Source organism: Phlebotomus papatasi, chromosome 3 (assembly GCF_024763615.1).
Source record: "Phlebotomus papatasi isolate M1 chromosome 3, Ppap_2.1, whole genome shotgun sequence".
NCBI lineage: Eukaryota > Metazoa > Arthropoda > Insecta > Diptera > Psychodidae > Phlebotomus > Phlebotomus papatasi.
Window position 1 is genome coordinate 49,130,502 of NC_077224.1, and position 24,064 is coordinate 49,154,565.

General features: G+C 33.7%; 1 protein-coding gene across 3 annotated transcripts in view; it reads right to left on the reverse strand.

The window, feature by feature from the left end:
• LOC129808058 (inactive dipeptidyl peptidase 10) overlaps positions 1 to 24,064 on the reverse strand; it is a 273,322-nt gene that overhangs the window by 220,992 nt on the left and 28,266 nt on the right. The window contains exon 2 of one of the 3 annotated variants that reach the window (XM_055857740.1): positions 13,469 to 13,597. In XM_055857740.1, coding sequence (XP_055713715.1) covers positions 13,469 to 13,552 — 84 coding nt within the window. In that variant the 5' untranslated portion in view covers positions 13,553 to 13,597. Of the gene's footprint in view, positions 1 to 7,079; positions 7,519 to 13,468; positions 13,598 to 24,064 lie in introns of those variants that run through there. The other 2 variants (XM_055857738.1, XM_055857737.1) reach the window with 2 other exon arrangements.

A 24,064-nucleotide genomic window follows, 5' to 3' on the forward strand; every position in this document is an offset into this window, starting at 1 on the left:
CCAAATGATCAAAATAATCGAAATATCAACATTTTCAGGAAAATGATTTTTATTTTTAAAGTATATTAGGATTTTATTGACCAATTTATCTGTGGACATACATCCCCATGGTATCTATGAATGCTTATGGGTTTTATCCTCTGGAGTCTTAAAATTAATGAAAAAAATCACAGTGGTTACAACTACCCCAGATTACTACTGCCCCAGTTCCCCCTATATATAGTAGCTGGAAATGTGATAAGAAACAGACGAAAAACTGGATAAATATAGTCAGGTAAGGAGGGAAGCCAAATGGCCTAGATATTCAAGAGAGAATCATTTATTCGTATCAGTTGTCGATGATGAAGTGCGATACCTTTCGTGTATCGAATCTCAAAGGCGCTCCAGGAAGGATATAGATACTATGTGTCCATTTATGGAACATAATGAAATTGCATGTCAATCCCCTGTGGTTACAAATTATAGATTACTCTACAGTCAGCAGGATAACCAGGAGATGCCATGAATATTGGTGAAGTTGACGAATTATATATTAGAAGCTACCACCTTCATCAAGCATAAACACTGTATATACATATTTACTCATATGCCTTGTAAATTGACGACTTTTGTGTTCACTTTGTAATTTTATGTAACCAGCGGAAATTGATGAAAATTTGAAATTACTTTCACTTTCCGCTTGAGGAATATTCCATTAAAGTGCCGAAGGGAAATTTAATTTTGTAATCATTGAGTGAACTGATAAAATGCCACCTAACATCTCCATTTTGATCCAATTTGCAATCACTGAGAGAGTAATATAATTACAGCTTAATATTATCTTGGTATTTCTGCTTAACAGATCATCCAAACAAAAGACAATCGGAGAGATGTAATTTAAATTATTGGTTTGACCCAGTAACAAATAATCTACTTATATAGTTGCATTGCTTTAATAATTAAATCCTGGCTATGTAATATTCATCAAACTTAGTGAATTGGTTGATCAATACGTCTACCAAAGATAAAGTTAAACCGAAACACAGCCAAAGGCATTTCTTTTAAATTCAAAACAGAAATTCATCTGGAAAGCAGATAACTTTATAAGCAAATAAACAAAATTCTTAGTATTAGAAGTCTTTTGAAGTAAACAAACCTCGAAAAGTTTATCAAACTCCTAAAGTTTGCAATTTGAAAACCACTTTCCTCTACCAATAAAAAAAAACTGTCAATATGCGTTTGTCCAGAGCCCACAGGATATGTCACATGTAACTTCTTGTTCAATTTAGAAGATGTTCTACTTAAGATACTTGTAATTAATTCAGAAGACGAATGTGTCAAGTTGCGTTTGAGTGAGATTCGATACCCTCGAGATCTTAAGGAAGCAGAGAAGAATCCTGTATGTCTTTTTCCCTGGAGTACCAAGTAGTTGAGTGTTGAGTTACTAAATTCTAAATAGGGTAGACTGGGGTAAAATTAGTCAGCAAATATATTTTTCATTACGTAAAATTCACAAAAAATGTTAGCATCAGGTTTATAAATATTTTAAAAAATAGGAACACTGAGAGAAATCCGAAAAGTTAAAATAACATTCCAGAAATGTTAATTTTACTCTGCAGTATTGATCCAAAATCGATGTAAATATTACCCTTTTCAGGTGTATTAGGGGTTAAAATTACCCTTTTTCATGTTAATTTTACCCTTAAAAAGGTGTAAATTTAACATTAAAAAATGTTGATATATTTTTACACCTAAAAAGTGTTAAAGTTCTGAGGAAAAAAAGTCAATCGCACCCTCTTTTTTTCTCAGTGAAGGTAGATGTTTACTTCAATAAAATTATGGTTTCTTCAATATTCCTTCACTGAGAAAAAAACGGGGGTGCGATTAACTTTTTTTCCTCGTAACTTTAACACTTTAAAAATATATCAACATTTTTTAATGTTAATTTTACACCTCTTTAAGGGTAAAATTAACATGAAAAAGGGTTAATTTAACCCCCAATACACCTAAAAAGGGTAATATTTACACCGATTATGGATCAATACTGCAGAGTAAAATTAACATTTCCGGAATGTTATTTTAACTTTTTCGGATTTCTTTCAGTGTTGTAATGCAAACTATAACATCCCAATATCTAACACCATACGTGACTAATTTCGCTCCAGTCTCCCCTATAATAATCTTTGCATCGTCAACATTTTTTCAACATTTTTCATGTTCACTTCAAGTTGTCAGCAAAAGTGAAGTTGTGTGCCTTCAACACATTGAGAAAACATCAATACATTTTATCCTGCTATGTATGTGACATCCTTTTCTTCTCGCAACCTTTCTCAGTGCAGATCTATAGAGACTTGTTACGGACTGTTGAACAAGTTACACATAGAGATTTGAATAATTAATTCTCTTTCCCGGAGGAATGAATGGTAAAGTTGCAATATAAAGTTTTAAGAGAAAATTCCATCAAAAGATTCAGTTGTGATGGGGAATTTCACACTTCACGAAAGTTCTCTTTAAGATGAGTATTCATTTAAACGTCCATTTAAATGTAGATTTGAAATAAAATAACATTCAAAACAATAAAGTATTTAAATGTTGTTATCTCCTGAATGCAATTTTACTATTAAATATATAATAGTTTCTCGGAATTCCTTATATGGAATCCTAAGTTTATAAATGGTATGAACTAAGTAAATAAAGCGTAAGTTGTCCATACTCAAAACACTTTTTATACGTTTTTTGTGGTTGTCTGTTTTACGAGTGACTAGAAGCCAAACGGCAAGAGATATCGACTTCCCATCTTCGGTGACCCTCCCTATAGTTCGACACATATTTATCTAGTTTAATTCGAAAATGTTTAAAACTACTTCTTGAATTTTTCCATATATTTTAGACCTAATCCAAGTGGACATATTATCGAAACCCCCCAGCAAACTGTCCGGACGAAATTTTAAGCTATTTAATTTTTTTGATTCAACTAAAAAGCCTTATTAAAAATTGGCACTGCATCAACTTGAGTTTCAACTAGTGATAAATCGATGGATTGTTGCTTAAACATATGTTTTCTCTCACTTTATTTCTTTCTTATGCCGTGTTAAGGGGAATTTTCATTTTTTTCCATTTCATTTATTTTTCAGTAGTATGCCACATAGAGGATTTAGGAATTAAGATGGGGAGAACACAAAGTAAATCAAAGTACATAGGAAGAAAAATTCTCCGCAAGACTCATCCGGGATATTCTCAACGTCCAATAAGGGTGGGTGGTGCTCATAATCATCAATACAACTATGAAAAGATAGGAACTTTCGACCTTGTTAAAAGAGAAGATGAACGAAGAAAGGATCTCCTTATATATGTGGAATCTTGACTAGGATAAAGACGAATAAAAATCTGTTTTTTGTTTTTGAGGAATATATATTTAAGTTAATGATCACTGAGAGAAATCCGAAAAAGTCAAAATAACATTTCGGAAATATTAATTTTACCCTGCAGTATTGATCCGAAATCGGTGTAAATATTACCCTTTTTAGCTGTACTATGAGTTAAAGTTACCCTTTTTCATGTTGATTTTATCCTCAAAAGGTGTAAAATTAACATTAAAAAATGTTGATATATTTTCACACACGAAAAGTCTGAAAGTTATGACGAAAAAAAGTTAATCGTAGCCTCTTTTTTTTCAGTGATTAAACCAAATATAAGAGTAGAGCAGACTGGGGCAAAATTTGTCAAAACGCATATTTAATTATATCACTTAATTATTTTAATTATTAAAAATTTATTTAAATGGGGTGCGAAGCATTTCAGGCTTGGCGAAGTGTTCGAACTCTTAAAAGCCTCAAATTTACTTTCCCATAATTTACCATTTAGCGATTCTCAACCGAATTATAAAACACTTAAAAGACCTCCATGGCAAGTTCTCTTTCTTATATGGAGCTATATGAAGCCAGTTCCTTTACTCAGCTTACAGAGCCGATCGGGACAAGTTATTTAGACAGAAATCTAGTATATTTATCCCTCCACAGGGATCAGTAACTTCCAAGAGGAGAACAGCCCCCACTTTTAAGTTACTTTTCGTAACGCTTGCAAATGCAGAGAAATTCCCATACGTGTTTGTATGTAAAAGTGAGCTTTGGCTTCAACTTCACAGGCCACATGCCAGGGGGTGCTTAAAAGATTGCCCAAAATAGGATCGAAGGAACACCTTTTCGACAGGGAACCCTTATTGACAGTTTTGTCAAAATTTTTCATTAATCTATGTTTTTCGATAAAGATAAGCGTTCAAATTTCGTATTCCAAATAGTGCAGAGTAGTGTGTCAATAGGTCCTTTCACAAGTTCTTAAAGTGTCAATAGGTGTTCCTTTCACCCTACCTTAGGAATAATATAATTGAATTTCGATTAAAAATTAATTATATAGTAGGACTGTTGAGCCTAGAGGAATTGGAGGGATAAAACCCGTCCTGACGGAGACTCTCATAAGCCAATGGTCCTAATCGTTGTCCAGCTCTGGTGGTAACTTTGAAGGGTGCTATAATGGAGGCTAACTTTAAATTACAATTTCGCTATGGATCCGCTAGATGAATTTGTGAGTGCTTCACGAGTTATTCCGAAGGCACAATCGAATCGGCTCCTCAATCGGTATTCACCAGTAAAGCGAGGAGGACGTCAGATTGGTGGCTGTCTTGGGATGGGCAATGGGGCTTAATTCCGGGAGGCTAGCGATGAAGGCGCAAGGATGAGGACGACCCAGCCTGAAAAGTCTTTAGGGGCGGACTCAATGCTTCGAAGAGACGAGGCCGACCCAGCCTCCGATGGACCGACGGCGTGGACCAGGACGCCAGCTCATTAGGGGTGAGGAACTGGAGAACAGTGTCGCGTAACAGGCTCGAGTGGCGACGGGTCCTGAGTCAGGCCAAGACCAGTAATTGGTTGTAGCGCCGGTTAAGTAAGTAAGTAAGTAGTAACGATGAAGGGTGCTCCAGCATGTTCTGGCGCGGGCCTGTAGCATTTCTTTTTGCACTTATTGGTTGTAAATCGGTTTATTATCGGTTAACAACGAATTGAATTCAGTTCAGGGTTGTTTGGGATTCCAAAACCTTTCCAACAATCCCAAATGATTAAATCGTTGATAATGATAATAGCTCTCTAGAGCTTTTTAACTTTTGATCTTGAAAAACCGTTATTAAGGAATGATTCAACGATATTTTCGTATAAGGTCGAAAAGTCCAGCAAAGTAACCTCTAAAATATATCCAAAAATTAAAAAATACATAGCAGGTCGCGTTTTCGATCAATTCCAAAAAGCATGGTTTTGAAAGAGAAGAGGAGAGGGACATTTTAATGGTTCCAGGCTCGAATTATGAGGGGTCCCCCGAAGTTCAAAGTCTCTATCTCTAACCGTTTGGCCTCTAAGGTGTGGTAAAGGATGCACAGACCGACAAACAGCGTGACGACCAGTGACGACATTTCTCAGAAATCGTCTTAAACGCGAATACATATTGAGAAAGGCAGTCCCCAGGGAATGGAAGGTGGAAAATATGGGGGGGGGGTGAAGAATCGTGAGATTATATACTGCTCCCCTTGTGGAATTCAAGCAGTAAAATTCTCAATTTTGTTTGAAGTTCCCGAACATAAACGAATTTTTTTTCAGGGTGCTATTCAGCTTTTAGCCAAGAAATGTTTGAAGAATCAAACTCCAGCTGTGAACACATTTATCATTTTTACAGTCCATATCTACAGTGGCGGGCAGAAAAATAGAATCATCCTTGTAAAGGATTATTATTTTACCTTTGGTAATTTTTTTTACAATTTGTTTAAAATAATTAAATGTTTAAATGTTCATATAATTACATTACGACCAATTAATATTGTTTTGGCTTTTTAAAGGGTTCTATTTTTCAATGAATACGAAAATTCAATGAATTTAAATAATTGAATGTAGTCTATAAATTGAATAAATGAAAATAAAGCTATGTATGGAAATAAAAAAAAGACAATTTTCCGAATTTATTGTCCAAACTGAATTTCACTATTGAATTATTCTGTATAAAACAGAGAGCTAGGGTCGAAGGAACACCTCTTCGACAGGGAACCCCTATTGACACTTTTTTTTAAAATGTTGAAAATAATTTAATATAACGTTTTTTCATTAATCTGGGTTTTTCGATAAGAATAAGTGATCAAATTTCGTATTCCAAATGGTACAGAGTAGGGTGTCAATAAGTCCTGACACGAGTTCTTATAGTATCAATAGATGCTCCTTTCACCCTACATCGTCTTTTATTTTTTTTTCATTGTCATTTCTTTTTCTGTGGGGCTCTAGAAGCAATATAAACTCTTTCTACAAAGTTCAAGGAATAGCATGTGCATATTGGGTTAGTTTTTCGTTGTTTTTGCATATTCACCAGAATTGTCATAATCCTAATCCTTCCGAATTTGTCCAATTATCTTGTTAATAAACAAGGGAATAAACTCAGCAGATTTACTCATGCGCCACAATTGTACACTAATCCGACTGGTATTAACTATGTTTTCAATGTCGTATTAAATATTTTACTTTTTAACAAATTTAAGGCACATAAATGGCATTTTGCGGATTATAAAGTTAATCACTGTATATTTTCTTCTTCTAAATCTTTTCCAATAGAAATATCCAAATGGTTGAATTGGTGACTTGAGCCGTTGTCAAGGGATAATCCGCAAGACTTTGACTCGTGTCGTTCACTCAAGCTGACTGGCACATGCGAAGGTTTAACTAGAGCAACATTGTACGCAATCGTTATTGATGTTCAACATTGAACCCCTACCGTACAAACAACCACGTTAGCCCCTCGGCTATACGGGGTGAATTGAATTTGCTCTCCAATTTTTGAAACAGGTCAAGTTCATACTGCACACAGTACAATGATGTTTCCCATGCCCCATTAAAAAAGTTTCCCAAACGAGAAAGTCTCTCAAGTGGAAATATAGGGGGGTTTTGCTTCATATAATGCATGGGGTTATATTTGAGTTTAGAGCGAATGAATGGGTGGCATGTAAATTAAATGTCTGTATGTAAAACACTAAAAACTAATTAAAATATCATTTAGTGAACACATTAAATTACCATAATTGGCACATATTTAGACTTTATACTCTGCTTTTATGACGCACAATGACTCCAATGAGGAAAGTTAATTCATTTAAGGTGATTAATACATTGTATACCTTTTGAAAATCACTCAATTAATCCCTAATTAGCACCCCAAGCGATATGGGTTTTGTTTTGATTTAACTATTAATAATGCCAAAAGAAAATTTTCAGCACAGAACAAGCAGCAAAAAGCTCTAATCACATTTTTTTTTGCACATAAGGTACCGAAGGGAAATGGTCAAAAAATAACGTATTTAATTTGGAATTTAGAACGATATTTTGATTGATGGCTTTTGATGTCCAGATGCTTTCTCTTCTCGTTCAAGAGAATAAATCGAATTATGAGATGGAAAAAGAAGCGATAGTTAGCAGAAAATGTACTGCGGGAGCTCATGTGCGTCTCGAAGCGCGCCCGTTGTGCGACTATTCTCGGCGTCTCGTATTGCAAGGAAGCCCCCAATCGACAGTGGAGACGCCGAATGAAAGGCCAAGAGCGGAGCTTTTCCGACTGCCGGTATGAATGAAGTTCCGAGTGAGAGTGAGAGGATTGAGAGAGAGTCAAAGCTCCATGGCAACGGAATGGAAGCCGAGAGAGCCGTAGCTATGGACACCATTCCGAGAGCATGGTCAAAAAGCTTTCAACCAGGGGAAGTGCATGAACAGCTGGATGATAAAGTTTATCAAAGAGATGAGTAGAATTTTAGATTAAACTAAAAGTTCCCAAAAGTTCATTTCTCCATTATACAAATCCGCAATCTACGTGCGTGATGTGGCATTCGTTTACAGGATTTAGGTGAAACTTGAAAAATTCCAACGCTTTCCAGTGCCACGTTGAAGGATTTGTTTGCAAACAGACCTACAATCCATCACACAATTGATTGATCTTAGCATTCAATTAATTCCAAGCCCTATGTTCACGACATATTAAGCAGATTAGGCACATCCATCCTTCAACGCCCCACCATTAACAGCCCTATCAAAGGGATATTTATCTATGAGTTTCATGGACACATCATTATATTTATTCTTTAATATTTCATTTTTTTAACACAGCTATCTAAATGGAAATTAACTAAAGTAAATTATTAAGAACATCAATTCAAAATATCAAAAAAATAGTATGGAAAAAAGAACATTTTATTAAATATTATAAACTGTTTTAGCTTTACGGCTTCTCGAAATTCTGACTTTGTTTCTTTGTTCTAAAAATCGTTTGTCAATGTTTTGCGACATTTTTCTACTTATTTTTATACTTACTTTGGCGGTTCACCAATTTAAAAAAAAAAACAGTCAAAAGATCGCCAAAACAACTAAGAAGTAATACAATTTAATATCGAACAAGACTGAAGTTTCAATTGTTGAAAAAAAAAGAATAGAAAAAAGAAAAAAAGAATAAAAGAATAAAAGAATTGTTGAATAAAAAGAATTCGGGATCAAGGGTGGAATAGGAAAAAATGCAGGTCATGGTAATGATCGAAAGTTGACTTAGAGGCGCTACTTCAAATACGGAAACCACCGCAAGTGTCTATCTCCTTGTAAATCTTTCTTGTAAATCTTATTGTAAATCAATCTTGTGAATCCTGTGGGGGTGTTATTCAATAAAGTTTTTAAAAGCTGCTGTCGATACATTACGAATTTAAAGCAGAAACTGTCATAAAACGGATGTGAAAAGTGATAAACAATGAGACGCTACAAAAACTTATATCAGTGTAACAGATCGCCTTAAAGTGTTATTTTGACCAAAAGGTAATAACACATTATATTTAAAAAAAAAATTTTTTTGGTTTTTAATATTTGTAGTAAACAAATTTGTGGTGAACCCATTTAAATTTCACACAAATTATATTCAACTTTTTATAAGATGGTTGTTCTTATACAGACCTATCTTGTACAAAAAAAAATCTAGGGTGATCGGACCTACACACTACCGATACCATCCACTTCATGGATTTCGAACTATTTGTCTTTCGAAGGGTGTTGATAGATAGATAGATAAATAGAGTGACAAAATTTTCCAGAAATTATATATTTGGAAAAAAAAATCAAGAATTCGGATCGGTGGACATAATACATAGACATTTCGAGAGCTGAAAAAATAGACAGACGTACTCTATCTGTAGAGTTTAAGCAATGAAAAGTCTAAGATTTAAAGGAGAAATCGCAGAAAATTTATCACTATTTAAATACCGATTTTAACTGCTAAGGCTTGACTTTTATAACTATTCAATAACGTTTATTAATGGGTTCCGGTCCAAACCCCGAAGGCCAAAATCACAAAAGCCAAAATCACGAATTCTTAAAAGTGTCAAAGCTGATTGCACTCGCGCTTGCTGGAAGCAAAGGGCAATTTTTTGTTGCTTGAGAAATTGTTGTACACATTTGCTCCACATAATTTCATCCCTTTCAGGATTTTGAACATTCGGGATTTTGGCTTTCGGGATTTCGGCTTTAGGGATTTTGGCTGCCACCGTTTATTAATATATAATTTAAGATAAGAGGTAATAGGGCACCTTTGAATTAGGCTTTTATCGTATTTTTACGGTGCTATCACACTAGGATTTTCACAATTTAATTTTAAATTCAGTTGAGCCAATTGAGCATTTATAAGATTTCTAGAATTTACTTGAAAGTTCTTACAGAGCCAGGACACATTTTGTAAGAAATTTGTTCAATTTTAAATAGTGCCGCGATATTTTTAATGGTGAATGACTCCGGAAAATATGCGATAGTACTTAAAATGTCTTATATAAGTCACTTATCTGTAATGCAAAAGAATCCCAAAAGCCAGAAGAAAGGGTTGTAGGCAAGGCGGCTGTTGAAAATCTGTATGAAATCATCCCAACTGCGATTTCTTGAGATAACAATTTCCTTCGAATTGCTTTGGAGGAACTCAGGAAATCACTCCCGATACTGAAGCTTCACTCGTGTAAGTTTATTACTAATCACTGTACTTTTTTTTTGGTCACAAATAATTATTACGAATGAATAAATTTAATAAGAACAATTTGGTTCAAAGGGGGCTACTTGTTTCAACATTTCAATTTGCTGAATTCGAATTTAATTGAGCAGCCATATTTATGCTATTTTAGCATGTTTAAGCATGTTTTGGTGGGCCAATTATTAATATCAATAAGTAAGCGAAAATCTATCAATTCAAGGCCCAGTTCTACTTAAAATTAGTAGAAAAACCCTTTTTTCAAAGGTGATTGAAGTTAATGAAAATCCTTAATCATAGTTTGCAGGTAGTTCAAAAATCATAAAAATTCTCACAATAAATCTTTTACTAAAAGAATTTTGTGGGTTGTGAATACTATAAATAGACAGTATATTTTCTTTTTTTTTCAACATAATAATAAAAATTATTTAATCTACATTTAAAATATATTTTCGAAAATTATTATTATAAAATTTTAAGAATTCAACCATTGGGATCTAATCTTTGTAGATTTTTCTTTTACTTGGCGGTAGTCACATCATAATTACTTAGAGTAGATACATCTGAAGTCAAAAACAAAGTGTTTCCTATTAGCAAATGAGTTAGACTCATACTTGAACTATGGAATTTGTGTTTCCTGAAGCACGACTTATTTTACAAGTCAAAACGTGGGTAAAATACACTTGAAATGGATTTTTTTTTGTATTAAATTTTTCCCAAAATACAAATTTCATTTTTTTTTTTTCAAAAATACTTCTTTTAAATACGAGATGCTAACGAGACTGTTTTTGGATTTCTGATAAATACTTAGAATAATCGTGACTGTACCGCAAAGATTTTTTTTTTAAATATCGGAATTTTTAATTTTTTAAGTGGAAATTGCATATAATAGTTTAGTTGTTGCACATTTTTGTGCTCAGAGCCTAAATGAAATAAGCTTTTTTAAGTTAAAGAAATAAATTAAAGAAAATTATGCTGTTTTTAGTCTTTATGGACCACGTAGTTTTTTAAAAATGAATATAAATGTGAACGAATCTTGGAATGGGTCGAATGGACAGGACATGGCTTAAAAGTCCTTCTTTTGAAAAAAAGTGTTGCATTTTGAAAATTATTCTGAAGACACTCAATAATGCATGAATTTTAAAAATAAAGTTGGCTCAAAATTGTTATCCCATGAAAAGAAAATATTAAAAAAAAAAAACAGGAAAACAATTTCAATAGTCTATCCTTTGAAGGTTTAATAATAATAATAATAATAATAATAATGCTGGCACAACATTCCAGGAGATTTTTAGATATGCATTATTATTTTTTTCTTGTACGGGATGAGGTTGTCAGTCCCATGCAAGTGGCATCAAGGGCAGTGGAGCTCACTGGATGCAATCTGAACTGAAGACCTTTAACGCCAGAAAAATTCTTGGTAACCTAAAGGGGATTCGAACCCCGGACACTTACATCATAGAGCGAGTGCTCTACCACTTGCCCCACTGAGTGCCCTTACTTTTCTAAAGCAATTTCTTATTTCGGAATTACCCTGTTTACCCTATTCAAATTCTTTAAAATCTTGAACACTGTGGAAGATTCCTGAAGGCTTGTAAGTAAAACCATTCGAATTTTCAGTTTACCGCCTTGTCACATTTTTCTCTTAGTTCTCCTATTGAAGAAATTATATTGGTAAATATTTGTAAATAATTTCTTTGAACTCTTTGCTTGTTCTTTCTCTTGTTAGTCCTTAAATACAAATCTCAGTGAAATGAATACCCCTTTCCCGCATAATGCTGAACACGACGCCTAATGTGAAAGTGACATATGTAATTTTGTAGTCAATTGCCGAGGTTTGGGGACATTCCGGGGGGGTCAACGTGGGATTATCTGCAAGACGTGTAATGAATACGAAATTCTATGGGGTGAAAAAAAAAACAATGAATAAATTTTGACGACGGTTCCACGAGTAGGGTATCATTCTGTCCATCTTTCAAATGGTTATGAAAATCAATATGAACCAATCTCTTTTTGTGCTACATCGCCCACATTCAATGTTCCATTTCCATTATTTTTTGGTGTTTATGATTGCCTCAAGTACTCAAAATGTGCTTGTGATTTTTTTTTCTTTTGTTTAATTCACAAGAAGATTGGAGGAGTTTTACAATAATATTTATCGAATATCTTTCACAGATGACTCTCATCAGCTAAAATGCCAAAAGGTTTTCCTTGAAGAAAGATTTATGTATGATGCCAAAAATTTTACAAATTTACTTAGAGGTGTTTTTTGTGGATGTTGCCGGGAGGACTGTAAATAAGAATGATGTTTTACGCTAAGGGGCAAAAAATGTTCCACATTGAAGAAATATTGATTCATAATTTTTATTTTATTTTGCACAAAAAAATACCGTACAAGTGCAGTAAATTTTTATAAAGCTTATTTGCATGGGTCTGTTTTTTTCTTCTGAATTTCCGTCAATGTGACTGACACAGTTCTTTTGTACAGATATAATGAGCTTCCAGAAAGAGTCATTGTGAAGACTTACCATTTCTCATTGTGTAAGCCACCCGATAGGCTTTCGAGAGGACAAAACAAATCTCCACCTTCGTCTTCTCTCTAATTCCTCCCCATTGAGAAGTGGAGTAGCTCAATTTTCCCCACAGGAGGGCTTCATCTCCGTTGCTAAGGGACATTTAATAGACAGCAACGAGCACAAAAGGGCCAAGATGAGAAGTGGAACATGATAGATGGGGATCAGGATTTATTGTTATTAATCCTCTGTCACACTCCACTTAGCCTTTTGGTCTATGATCACAACATGGGGCATCATTTGTCGAAATACGGTACTTCTGATTAGATATCACCACCAATTTATCAGGAACAATCTGTCAATATATAAATTTACCTGGAGTCTAGACGCTCCATCATTGTCATTTCATTTGCGTCGTTCGCATTTGAAAATCCCCCAATTTTGCCAAATATAACATCTTGTTCACCTACCCAACCCCCAATATGAACTGCTACCATCTACCCACGAGCAGTAGAACTCTACGTCATTTCCCCTCCACAATCGATCTGAGAGGAAGAGCAGAAAGCACTGTAAAGCTCCCCAAAACGTCTGATTCCCGAAAGCTCTTCAGGGGTAATTTATGGCTTGAGGGGTGAAATAGATAAATTCCTTGTGATCAAAAAGATGATATCGTGCAAGTGTGATTGGGATATAAAAGTATGTCTTTGGGGTAAAGTTTTTGTCATCCTCGACAACTTTTCCTTATCCACATAATGACTCTCCTGGCGGCATAGAGATAAGCCAGAAGGGAAAATCAGGGGGGATATAATTGATGGAGCGGATGGTAACATTCTCTTGTGCTAATCGGATGGAAAAATCTTGAGGCAGGGTTTTCTCTAAGGGTGCTAATGGTGTTTATTTCCTCAGGAGCTTACCTCAATTGTTATGTGGCCACGACGCTTGATGTGGTCCGGAGATGATCGAAGATTCTTCGAATCAATTTGGACATTTGTCTGCATTTTGTCAATCTAACACCACCACAAGAATTTACGATGAGGCTGAAGCTGAAAGATAGAGAGGATTTCACATTACACCACCATCATAAATGGGAAAACGTTTACAAGATAGGCTCCAAAAATACAAAAAAAAACACTGAGTTTTCACATGACAAGAATTTAAAGGGGGAACATTCTGGAATAGCTTTTAAAAACTTTAAGGAAATGTGAATCTTCTAAATTCTCAATTCTTTCGTCGAATTTGTAAATTCGGATTGTTAAAAAACATGGTTTTGGAGGGGCTGGAGGGGAGTAGGGGGTCACCGAAAACCGAAAGTTGATATCTCTTACCGCTTAAGCTCTAGGTCGGCGACAAGTTGAAAAAAAAAGTCGATAAGCAAGACCGGGGTAGAATTAGCCACGTATAGTATTAGATAGTGGTATCTTGTAGTTTGTCTTCGAAGGAATATTGAGGAAACCACTCTTTATTCTAAATATATAGGGTGGAATCACCACTACTCGCCAGTGCCCCACTTTTCGCCACTTATATTGAAATACCTATTTTTCGCGATTTGTGAAATAAATGAGCCGCAAGGTTCTTTGTATTTTTACCTGCGTTACGTATAGTCGAAAAATAATAATTATTCGTTTTGGATTTACGATTTTGAGCATTTTTTAGAGTTATATTTTTAGCAAGTGCATATCGAATCCAATATTTCTTACCAAATATACTAAGTGTCGTCAAATTTTCATCAAGCAAAAAATACCTTTTTGGATCAATAATTTGTCCATTGAATATTTAATTACACTTGTGGAATATATAAAATTTGTATTTAGTTAATTAATATTTCATTTTATATTATATTTATATAAAAATGAGGCATGGCGAAAAGTGGCAATATTTTGGAATGATTTTACCACCTGTCGCCATTCCTTTTCAATAGGCGACGCTAACTTCACTTCGCAGATTGTCAGTTGTCAAACCTGCATTGTTTACTTTCTGAAATAGACCTATAATTTTAATTTCTCAAATAAAAATGAAGAAAAATCGTTTAAAGTGAGTAGTAATAAGGTGATCATGAGGAAAAAGAAATGCTGAATGCAATCTTTTTATAACATTGCCTAAAATAATCGAGTTTGGACATTTTCAAGTGGGTGGCGAGAAATGGTTACAAAACTGGCGAAAACTGGGGAACAGTGGCGACGAATTGGTTATTTTTGAATTGTTAATAAAAATTAGTTTCTTAAGTAGTCCAGCGTTAAATTCTAGAACTATTGTTTTCATGAATCAAAAGCCAATATATCGGTGTCAAATTTGAGTTATCTTGTAATAAGAGTTCAAAAGTTGTAATAAAATTAATTCCTCTTTTTCCTAAACATGGCGACAAGTGGTTACTCCACCCTACTTCCCTTATTATTCATTGAAATATTTATCAGCATCATACAAACATTTTTTGTACAAATTATACACAATGAAATATTTCTTTTGATGGCTAATCTACCCCGGTCTACCCTAATATAACTGCTTGCAACTTATTTTTAATTATTTTTTTTTAACTCACAACCTAATTGATTTATACAGATGCAGAATCACCAAACTTATAATAATATATTATCCAAAATATTATTTTCAAATGTTAAAAAAGCGTTAAAAAAAGCTCCAGTAATCATATTTTATAACATATTTGGACAAGTATGGGTTCAATGGAAAAGTTTTAAAATTCCAGACAAATCTAAACTTCGATTGAATTAAAATTTAGTGGCGATTTTTACACAGTTGTACTGGTTTGCACAGCTTCGTACAAATTTTTTTCACTTATAGGAGAAAGGCTCATAATTTTGTCCGGTTTCTTATTTTGGACACTTTGAGGATAAAATTGGACACTAAACATAAACTTACATAAACAGGAAGAGGATTTGGTAAGATTGGTTCATGAAATAAAGAACAATGGGCATCCTGTTGAGGTGGATTAGCTTTCCAAATTTACAGAAAAGTTGTCCACATTAATAACCAAGTTGTCCACATTAATAACCAAGTTGTCCAAAATAAGAGTCAAATTCACCTATTTTCAATTCGTATTGAAAATATCGGACTTCAAACTTGGAATATCGATGCTTATAAGCAGACCGTTCAAAATTATGAGCTTTTACCCCCTATAGATAGGTAAATGTTTTGGAGCATTTACAATTTGAAGATCATGAGCTCGAGTATTCTACAAATAAGCTCAAATTTTTCAAAAACAAAATTTCTACTAATTTGTCAGAGAATCAAACTAATTCATTCGTTTTCATTTTAGGAGTGTGTTAGTAAATTTAATCTTAATGGCTCCAGTACACCTTTTAAACCAGGAAAATTTTTAAAATTTCAAATTCGAATCCCTGTCTTTCTCACATGCTTTCTATATGTCTCTCTCATTCATTTGCACTCTTCTTCTTTTTTTAAACATCATTCCAAATTGAATTTAGCTCAGTCGAGTTGAAAGTTCGAAAGAATGAAATAGACATAAGCAAATCTTGTGAGCCAGAAAGAGATTCGAATTTGGGCTTCATGAAATTTTCCTGGTCTAAAAGGTGTGCCGAAGCCATAACAAATATTGCCATAATCTTAAGAGCTTTAATCCTTTGACCATGAAAACCTGTTACAAGGCCAAATGGTGATAAGCGTTGATGGATGAAACATCCATCAGCTTTTTTAGGGAACCGAATGAGGATATGATGGTACCAAAAAATATGGGATTTATGTTGTTTTCACTACCAGTAATAAAATTTCGCGATTAAATTTATTCGTTACTTATGGTGAAGCATCATGAACTTAAAGACTCCTGTATCTGGTTTTATATTTGATTAAATTTGACAATAATTTTTTAAACACTTGTTAAATATTAAAACATTCTCGGACGATTTAAATGCAAGAGATCAACATAATAAAAATTTTAAATACATAGGGGAGGGTAGGATAGTTCCACGCATGCATTACTTTCAAAAATTAATATTTTTAAGATAAAAAATAATTATTTAGAAATTGTCCTGTTTTCAGATAGAGAAACTAAGAGAAACTAACGGAACAATTAGTTTGAATATGGTTCATATTTGTTCAGAAAAAGAAGTCCTGAAAAAAAGTTGAGTGAAACTGCCCCACCCTCCCCAAAACAATTTTTTATAACGATTTTAAATATCTCAGGCCAAGATTTTTCATATCTGACGTATTGCATTAAAAGATATATTTTAATAATTATAAAAGGTGTATTAGGTCTAAATAACAGCACCGGTTTCCGACAACCGATTATGCCGGTTATCCGATTATAGAATTATATCCACAACAAAATTAGTTTATATAAATAAAACGAGGATAAAAAACAATGCTTCTCTCGGAAATATGTAAGCGAATATCACTATTTTATTCCAAGATGAAATTCTGCGGCATAGACAGTTCGTAACAAAACTTCCGAGAGGATAAGGTAAAGCTATAAAAAATTTAAAAACTTTTATAGATTCATAAAGAAAGGATATTTTGAAAGCTTTTTTGAGTAAATTGTAAAACTGATTTAAGATTCCCAGAGGCTTTAAATTGATGAGCTATTTATTGGAAATTACCCATGCTTTTGGCTTACGCTTTGTGGAGGATAAACAAGGAAAAGAACTTGTTGTTTACTGTCAATCTAGCAATAAATTCTATAGCTTTTGTGTTATATTCCTCCAGGAATGAGTACATAAAAATAACATCACATGTGTTATTGATCCAAAAATAAGCAGTTGCCCTTCATGCAATTCCATGTTTCTTCTTTCTTATTTATTCACCACGATAAGTTTCGTAATCTCAGATTTTCCAAGTAAGCACACACCATGAGATGATGTTTATAAATGTAAAGTGTGACTCTGATTATTTATGATCCAATATTTTTCATCCCTTGTATGACAATCTGGTTGAAGTGGTGTCCTCATAATCACTTCACTTCATCCTGAGAAGGAAAATAAGAAATGTAGGGGGAAAAAAGCCATCGTCACATGTGTTGAATTGTTAAAGAGCTCAACGATACTTTTCACTCCCTGGTACTATAAGTCGTACAGAGTTGTAAATGTTGAGGGAGATATGGCACAATAAATGGTATCTTGGCACATATGGAAAGCTCTTCATAAATGTGAAGAAAAATTACCAAAGTTTTCGTGAAAGCCAAAGCTCATGATGGTTTCAGAAAAATTCACTCTTGCATAAAAAATGAATCAAAAACATAAATGATGAAGAGGATTCCCACCCTCCAAACATGGATGCCTCTTACTTCATCTTTCCCACATTCTTCACCTTAATATGAAATGAAAATCCTCATGACATAAAATTTCAAAATCTATTCGAGTGTTAGAGAGATAATATGAACTTGTATTCCAGAAGATTCTTTTTCAGTTCCGAGACAGATAGATTTTACACACACAAACATTGAATGAATAATGAAAATATTATACATAATTCAGTATGATTAAGGAAAATCCCTCCTTAACCTTACAACAAGGAAAATGTAAATAAATTCTCTTACCAAATCCTAACACGACTGATCTTTTGAAAGGAAAAAAATAATAATGAGGAAATTTACACCTTATTCGCGGTTGGGAAATTGCTGAAACAAATAAAATATGCAATAAAGAGCTTTGAAGGGTCTTTATGCTCATTCCTTCCCATTAGAATGTAAAACCCAACATGATGCTGACAATAAAAGTCAATTTCTCTATTGAAATACTTTATTTCGAATGACTCACTAAATCGACGTAATGTTCTCAAGTGGTTAGAAATCTTTCTCCGTACTAACTGAACCTCTTGTACACTGAGAAAAATCTTAATTTTAAAAATGGTTTTAAATTAATCAAGACAAACTTATTACTTACTGCATAAGAAATAATGAAAAAATTGTTGAGCCACATGAAAATGAACTTGAAAATGAATTTACACTCAAAATGTGTAATTAACTAAGTGTAATGATTTTTGTGTAAGTTATAAGTGTATTTAAGTAAATGAAAAATTACATTTTTACACGAAAAATGCACCTTCAGGCGTCTTCTATACGAGGAGTGGGAGGGAGTATTTAGAAATGCACCCGGAATGCTATGCACTAGTAAGACCGCCCACATACATAGTAGGGCGTTTCAACTAGGAAAAAAATTTTTTGGCACTATTCTCATTCTCACGGTGCTGTATTTGATGAGACAAGAAAGTTTTTCTTCGACGACCATATGATCAGACGCCGTTTAGAGGTGGCTGAACGACCCTCTCTGTAGAACAAATTTCTGATTTTACCGGATTTTACACTACAGAGAGGGTCGTTCAGCCACCTCTAAACAGCGTCTGATCATATGGTCGTAGAAGAAAAACTTTCTTGTCTCATCAAATATAGCACCGTGAGAATAGTGCCAAAAATTTTTTTTTCCTAGTTGAAACGCCCTAATACATAGCTTGGGTAGATATAAATAGCCGAGACAGCGACCATTTTTTTCACACTTCGTGTCTCGGTTATGACCATTTAGCATGCTTTTAAACGAGGGAATTTTAAAAATGCACCCCACTGTGCTTTGTACCGACGAGTCTTGGAAAATCTTCCCTTGAGGTTTGTGTCTGAATAAAATCTCCGAGTTAGCTGTTATAATACTCCCATTTGTGTCTCGACTAAAATAGAAAGTCTAGCAGAGGTTTTATTTTATCCCGAAACGTTTCGAACTTGCTTTGAGGTACGTGGTATTGGCAATCATTTAATAAAAGTCAAAGGGTTACCAAGTAAATATTATTGGTTGATGAAAAATAAATTTAAAAAGATATTGTATCAAACTCGTCTCACCGCAGGATTTTATGACATATTGTGAGGAATTTAAGGAAACATCGTTAGTTGCTTTACAATCCGAAAACGTTTTGCTAATGAAGTTGCTTTACAATAGATAATGTTTAGTTTTCCTTTATATAATTCATGATAGCTAGACTTAATTTAAACCTTCAACTTACTTTAGAACTCCTTGTATTCTCTTGATAGCAATATTTCGTTTTTTGGAGATTTTACTCAACAGATCTTCTCCTCATGTGTGTGTGGAACTGTTATTAAAAAATAGAGACACAATCTGTAAAAATTAAATTAACTAGACAATTTCACTGTAACACTAGACATTTTTAAATATATCCCTGCTGAAAGATGTGAAAAGTCTTGAAAAATCCGCACGGACAACACTTTATATGTATCAATAACAAAAACAGCTGATTGAACTTTCGAAGAGTTTTTTTGTTCGCCAGAAGTTAGGCAATTTCCACTGAGCAAGCTCAGTGCGATACTTTGTGCGCCAGATGATAGGCAATTGTCACTGAGAGAAAGCTCAGGGCGATATTTTGTGCGCCTGAGAGTAGGCAAAATGACCGAGAAAGCTCAGTGAGATATTTTTATTTCGAAAAAACAGTTTCGAATCAAAAGTCCCCCTATAAATGCCACCTCATTGGTACTTATTGAGGAATTGTCATTTTTCGTTACGAAAACTCTTGATTCCCAACCACAAATCTGAGCGATCTGATTGTCGCTCTCTGTGCATAAACACAAACTTCTTGGGATTACGTACCAAGCGAACAGATTCTGTTCAATCACTTTCAAAGAAAACTCTTGATGCTCCACAAAGCAAAGTACATTGAAAACCGTTCATTTATAGAAAATTCCACCAGAAATGATAAAATATAGTGAATTTGAGATAATTAAATCTTGATAAAGTCGAAAATATTCGCTATTTTTTTTTTCATTTAAATATTCGTATCAGGAGGGGAACTCTGTAACGCTCTGGCAACGCCATATGACAAATTGGGTTTGAATCTCAGGAGAGCTTTTTCGAAAATGCGATTCTGTAGCCGTGACATTGCCATTTCTGCTCACGTGACATTGTCAGAAGTCACATATTTGAGATTTCTGGCAATTAAAATAACAATGAATATTGTTAAACAAATCAACCAAGACAGGCTGTATTTGCATAATATCACTAAGTAAAGGCATTTCCTTAAAAAATCAGTGAATTGCATTTTCGAACTCATATGATATGACAAAAAAGCTCGATTGGCATTGCCAGGCTTCGAACTCACGTGTGACAGTGCCATGAAAATTGTAGAATTCCCCTACAGGATACCTACTAATATTTATGAAACCGCAAATGGAAAAATTAATAATGATTACTAGGAAAATCTCATTATTATTTGACTGTTTACATTTTCCGCGCACTGGCGGACATCAACTGATTAATTTCCCGAAAAAACAGTCATCAGCGCCAATCTTTCTTCACCACGAGTGGTTAATATGGTTTGCGTTCAAGATGATGTGTGCCAAAGCTTTTAAAAATGGTTACCGATTTTTCCTTTAAATAGTTTCATAAAGCTCGAGTTAAAATCTCACCAAGCTGTGTGGGCACGTTTATGAAATAAATTTGATCCACTCTTTGTTACTTCCTAAAGTGTGCCCGGGCTTAAATAGAAAATCTGGCATTTTATATTATATTTTGAAACTTTTCGAAATTCACCCAGACGGTCCTTAAATAATTTTTACAGAATTTAAAGTTTTTCTTAGGAATACCTACGGTGAAAGGAACATCTATTGACACTTTAAGAACCTATCATGTCATACTTATTGACACTTTCAGTACCGATTTGGGATATGAAATTTGAACATCTCTTTTTATAAGAAAAGGTAGATTACAGAAAAAAACATCATATTACTAGCATTTAACCAGATACATTTAATAAATTTCATCATTTTTACAAAAGTGTCAACAGGGGTTCCCTATCGAGGAGGTGTTCCTTCGACCCTATTGTAGAATATTGAAATCCTAGCGTGAAAATTTCACATGTTCCTTTTTCCTTCTGTATTACAAAATCGTGAATGCTCGAGATTTGACAGCACTTCATGCTCATTTATCGCACTCAAAATCAAAATGAAATCGTTTCTAAATGATTTTATTTGCTTAAGTATTACAATTGCGATGCCAGGTGTTATCCAAGTATTTCTTGAAAAACAAAAAAAAAAATACACAGGTGACTTATCTTGATTGTCCAAACGATTAGAACTTTTTAAGAGCGAGATTATATGCGTCGAAAGATAGGCAAAAGTGAGCCAGAGTAAAGCTCAATTGTTTTCTTTTAATTTGAAAAGGAGAATTGAAATTAATTTGAAAAAAAAAAAACAAGCACCGAGTTTCGAGCAAGAGTTCGAAACGTTTCGAAATAAAATGGAAAGCCTATCAGACTTTCTATTTTAGTCCGGACACCCTTGAGGGATTTATAACAAAAATCGAAGAAAATTTATCTCATGAAGGAACCATTAAGAGAGATTTTCCGAGATTCACAGAAAAGTAGTAAAAAGTTGTATATTTCAAAATGCCCATATATAATATATAGAAAATGCCCTTAGCCGCACCCTTTACGCAAAATATATCATAGCTGTGGGATATTTCTTTCTAATTAATTTCTATTCATTTTTCCAAAATATAATTCAAATTTTAAATTTCAACAAAATATTACTATAAGAAATAACTTTTTTAACCTCAATCATTGGCTATTATAATGTTCTAATCTGACAATTGTGGTGTTCTAATATTATCCGTGATAAATCTACTTAAAATCATAAAAATCTTTATTGTATTGATTTTATACTTGCGTATTTAACACACTTTTCTCTGAATACAATCAAGAAAGGTCCCAAAGAGATACCAACTTCTCCTTCCCATGAGCTTCATCCTTCCCTCAATGGTTATGTTATTGTCGACGCGTTTGTCTCATTCTCATAGAAAAAGAAGAGAAAAGGATCCACAGAGGAAAAGGAAATGAAAATTCCTGACATGTTTATAGCTGCCCATAGAATATAAGCGCAATTCTTATTTCAAATCTATTTTTCGCCACATCAACTACAACATTTCCTTCAAATTTTCATTAGATATTTTCATGGTAATGGATTGTGAGAGATCGAATTTTCAATTTTGATATTAAAATGTCATAAAATTCAATATGTTTCTGTTAGCAATGGGGGTCGATGTTGTGTGACATGTTTTCCCTACGTCAGGAAGGAGAAGGTATGCTGTGTGAAACTCTTTGGAATGGCGAGGATATCCATCTTTCAATGTACTTGAGGAGAGAATTCAATCAGAATGCGGTTCACGTTTTTCGCCTCACTTGGAATTCCAACACATCCCGATGTGACGATGCTTTCCCATACTTCATAGGATTGATGATCAAATGTGTTCGCATGAGGATGGAACAACTGTCTTGGCCGATATCTTGGGCAAATTGGCAGTTTTCAGATGCGCGTGAAAAGATTCCCAATCCCAATGCTCATCTTTGTGCGTCATGAGATGTGTGAGAAAATAATAAGCCCCCTATACCTTCAATTGTATGTGAAAAAGTTAATTCTGGATGTGGAATGTAACACACGTCCTAACAAGAGCATATAGGTTTCATTGAAACACGTTCACAACTTTTCAAACAAAGGGAAGCTTTCATTAAAACTTTTCATTCAAATCCACAAAACAATTTGAAAATAATGTTAATTTTTAATACTCGTTGATTGAATTTTACGTTCAGTAAATCTGAAACAATTATTCCAAAGATGAAATTAACTTAGTTATGAAAATTTATCCGATTTTGTACTCCGAGGTATTAATTAGCACAAAGTTTCTAAATTTATCAAATAAAATAAAGCGATAATTTTCATTTCAAAAAATAATTCTTCATTCATTGAGTGAATGAAATATGATTCATGAAAACATGAAAATTTCGTCACGATTTCGTCATTCACGTTAATTCACTACTCATGATGGAATATTTTCCACATATGAGCAAAGTCGTAAAACAATTTTTTACAAGTTATACTTTCATTCGCTAGAGAAAAATTGTGTTAAACCCAAATAAGTTTATGATAGAGAAGATTCTTTTTAATCAGAGATGTTACAAGTCATCCGGATAGTTTGAGTAAAATCTTAAAAACCAAATCTAATTTGGGCTTATCTCATTATTAGGTTAATAATGAGATATCGGATCTGATATCGGATGACAGCTAAAATTTTACTGGTTTTAGAACTCTGCCCCAGGAACAACAATTCTCTCGGTCGGAATAATATAAGACTAAATTGATTTAGAATAGTATAGAATGTAGCCCTCGATATGAGTGTTAAAAGTTAAAAGTTTGAATAATCATATCTTCGAGATTAATTCACCCAATTAATCGTTCTTAATCTAAGAATGCGCAATCGAAAGCTCTCAATAAATTTCATAGCAAATTACGCTCAAAAAATAAGCTATAAGATCAAATGAATATTTCGAACAATGAGAAAAACCTTATAGTTTCATTTGCAAACAGATCCAATCGATTTTAATAAAATTGGAATATGTTTATAGGTTTTGTGGGATCTTCCACCTTTCTTGAGGTTTAATGTACTTAAAAGTATAGTCAGGCAATTTTTGAAACTCTATATCTCTGTTGGTTCTTAACCGATCTTTATTAATGTAAGCTTAAACGATAAGTTTGTAGTTCAACTTACAAGTATAGA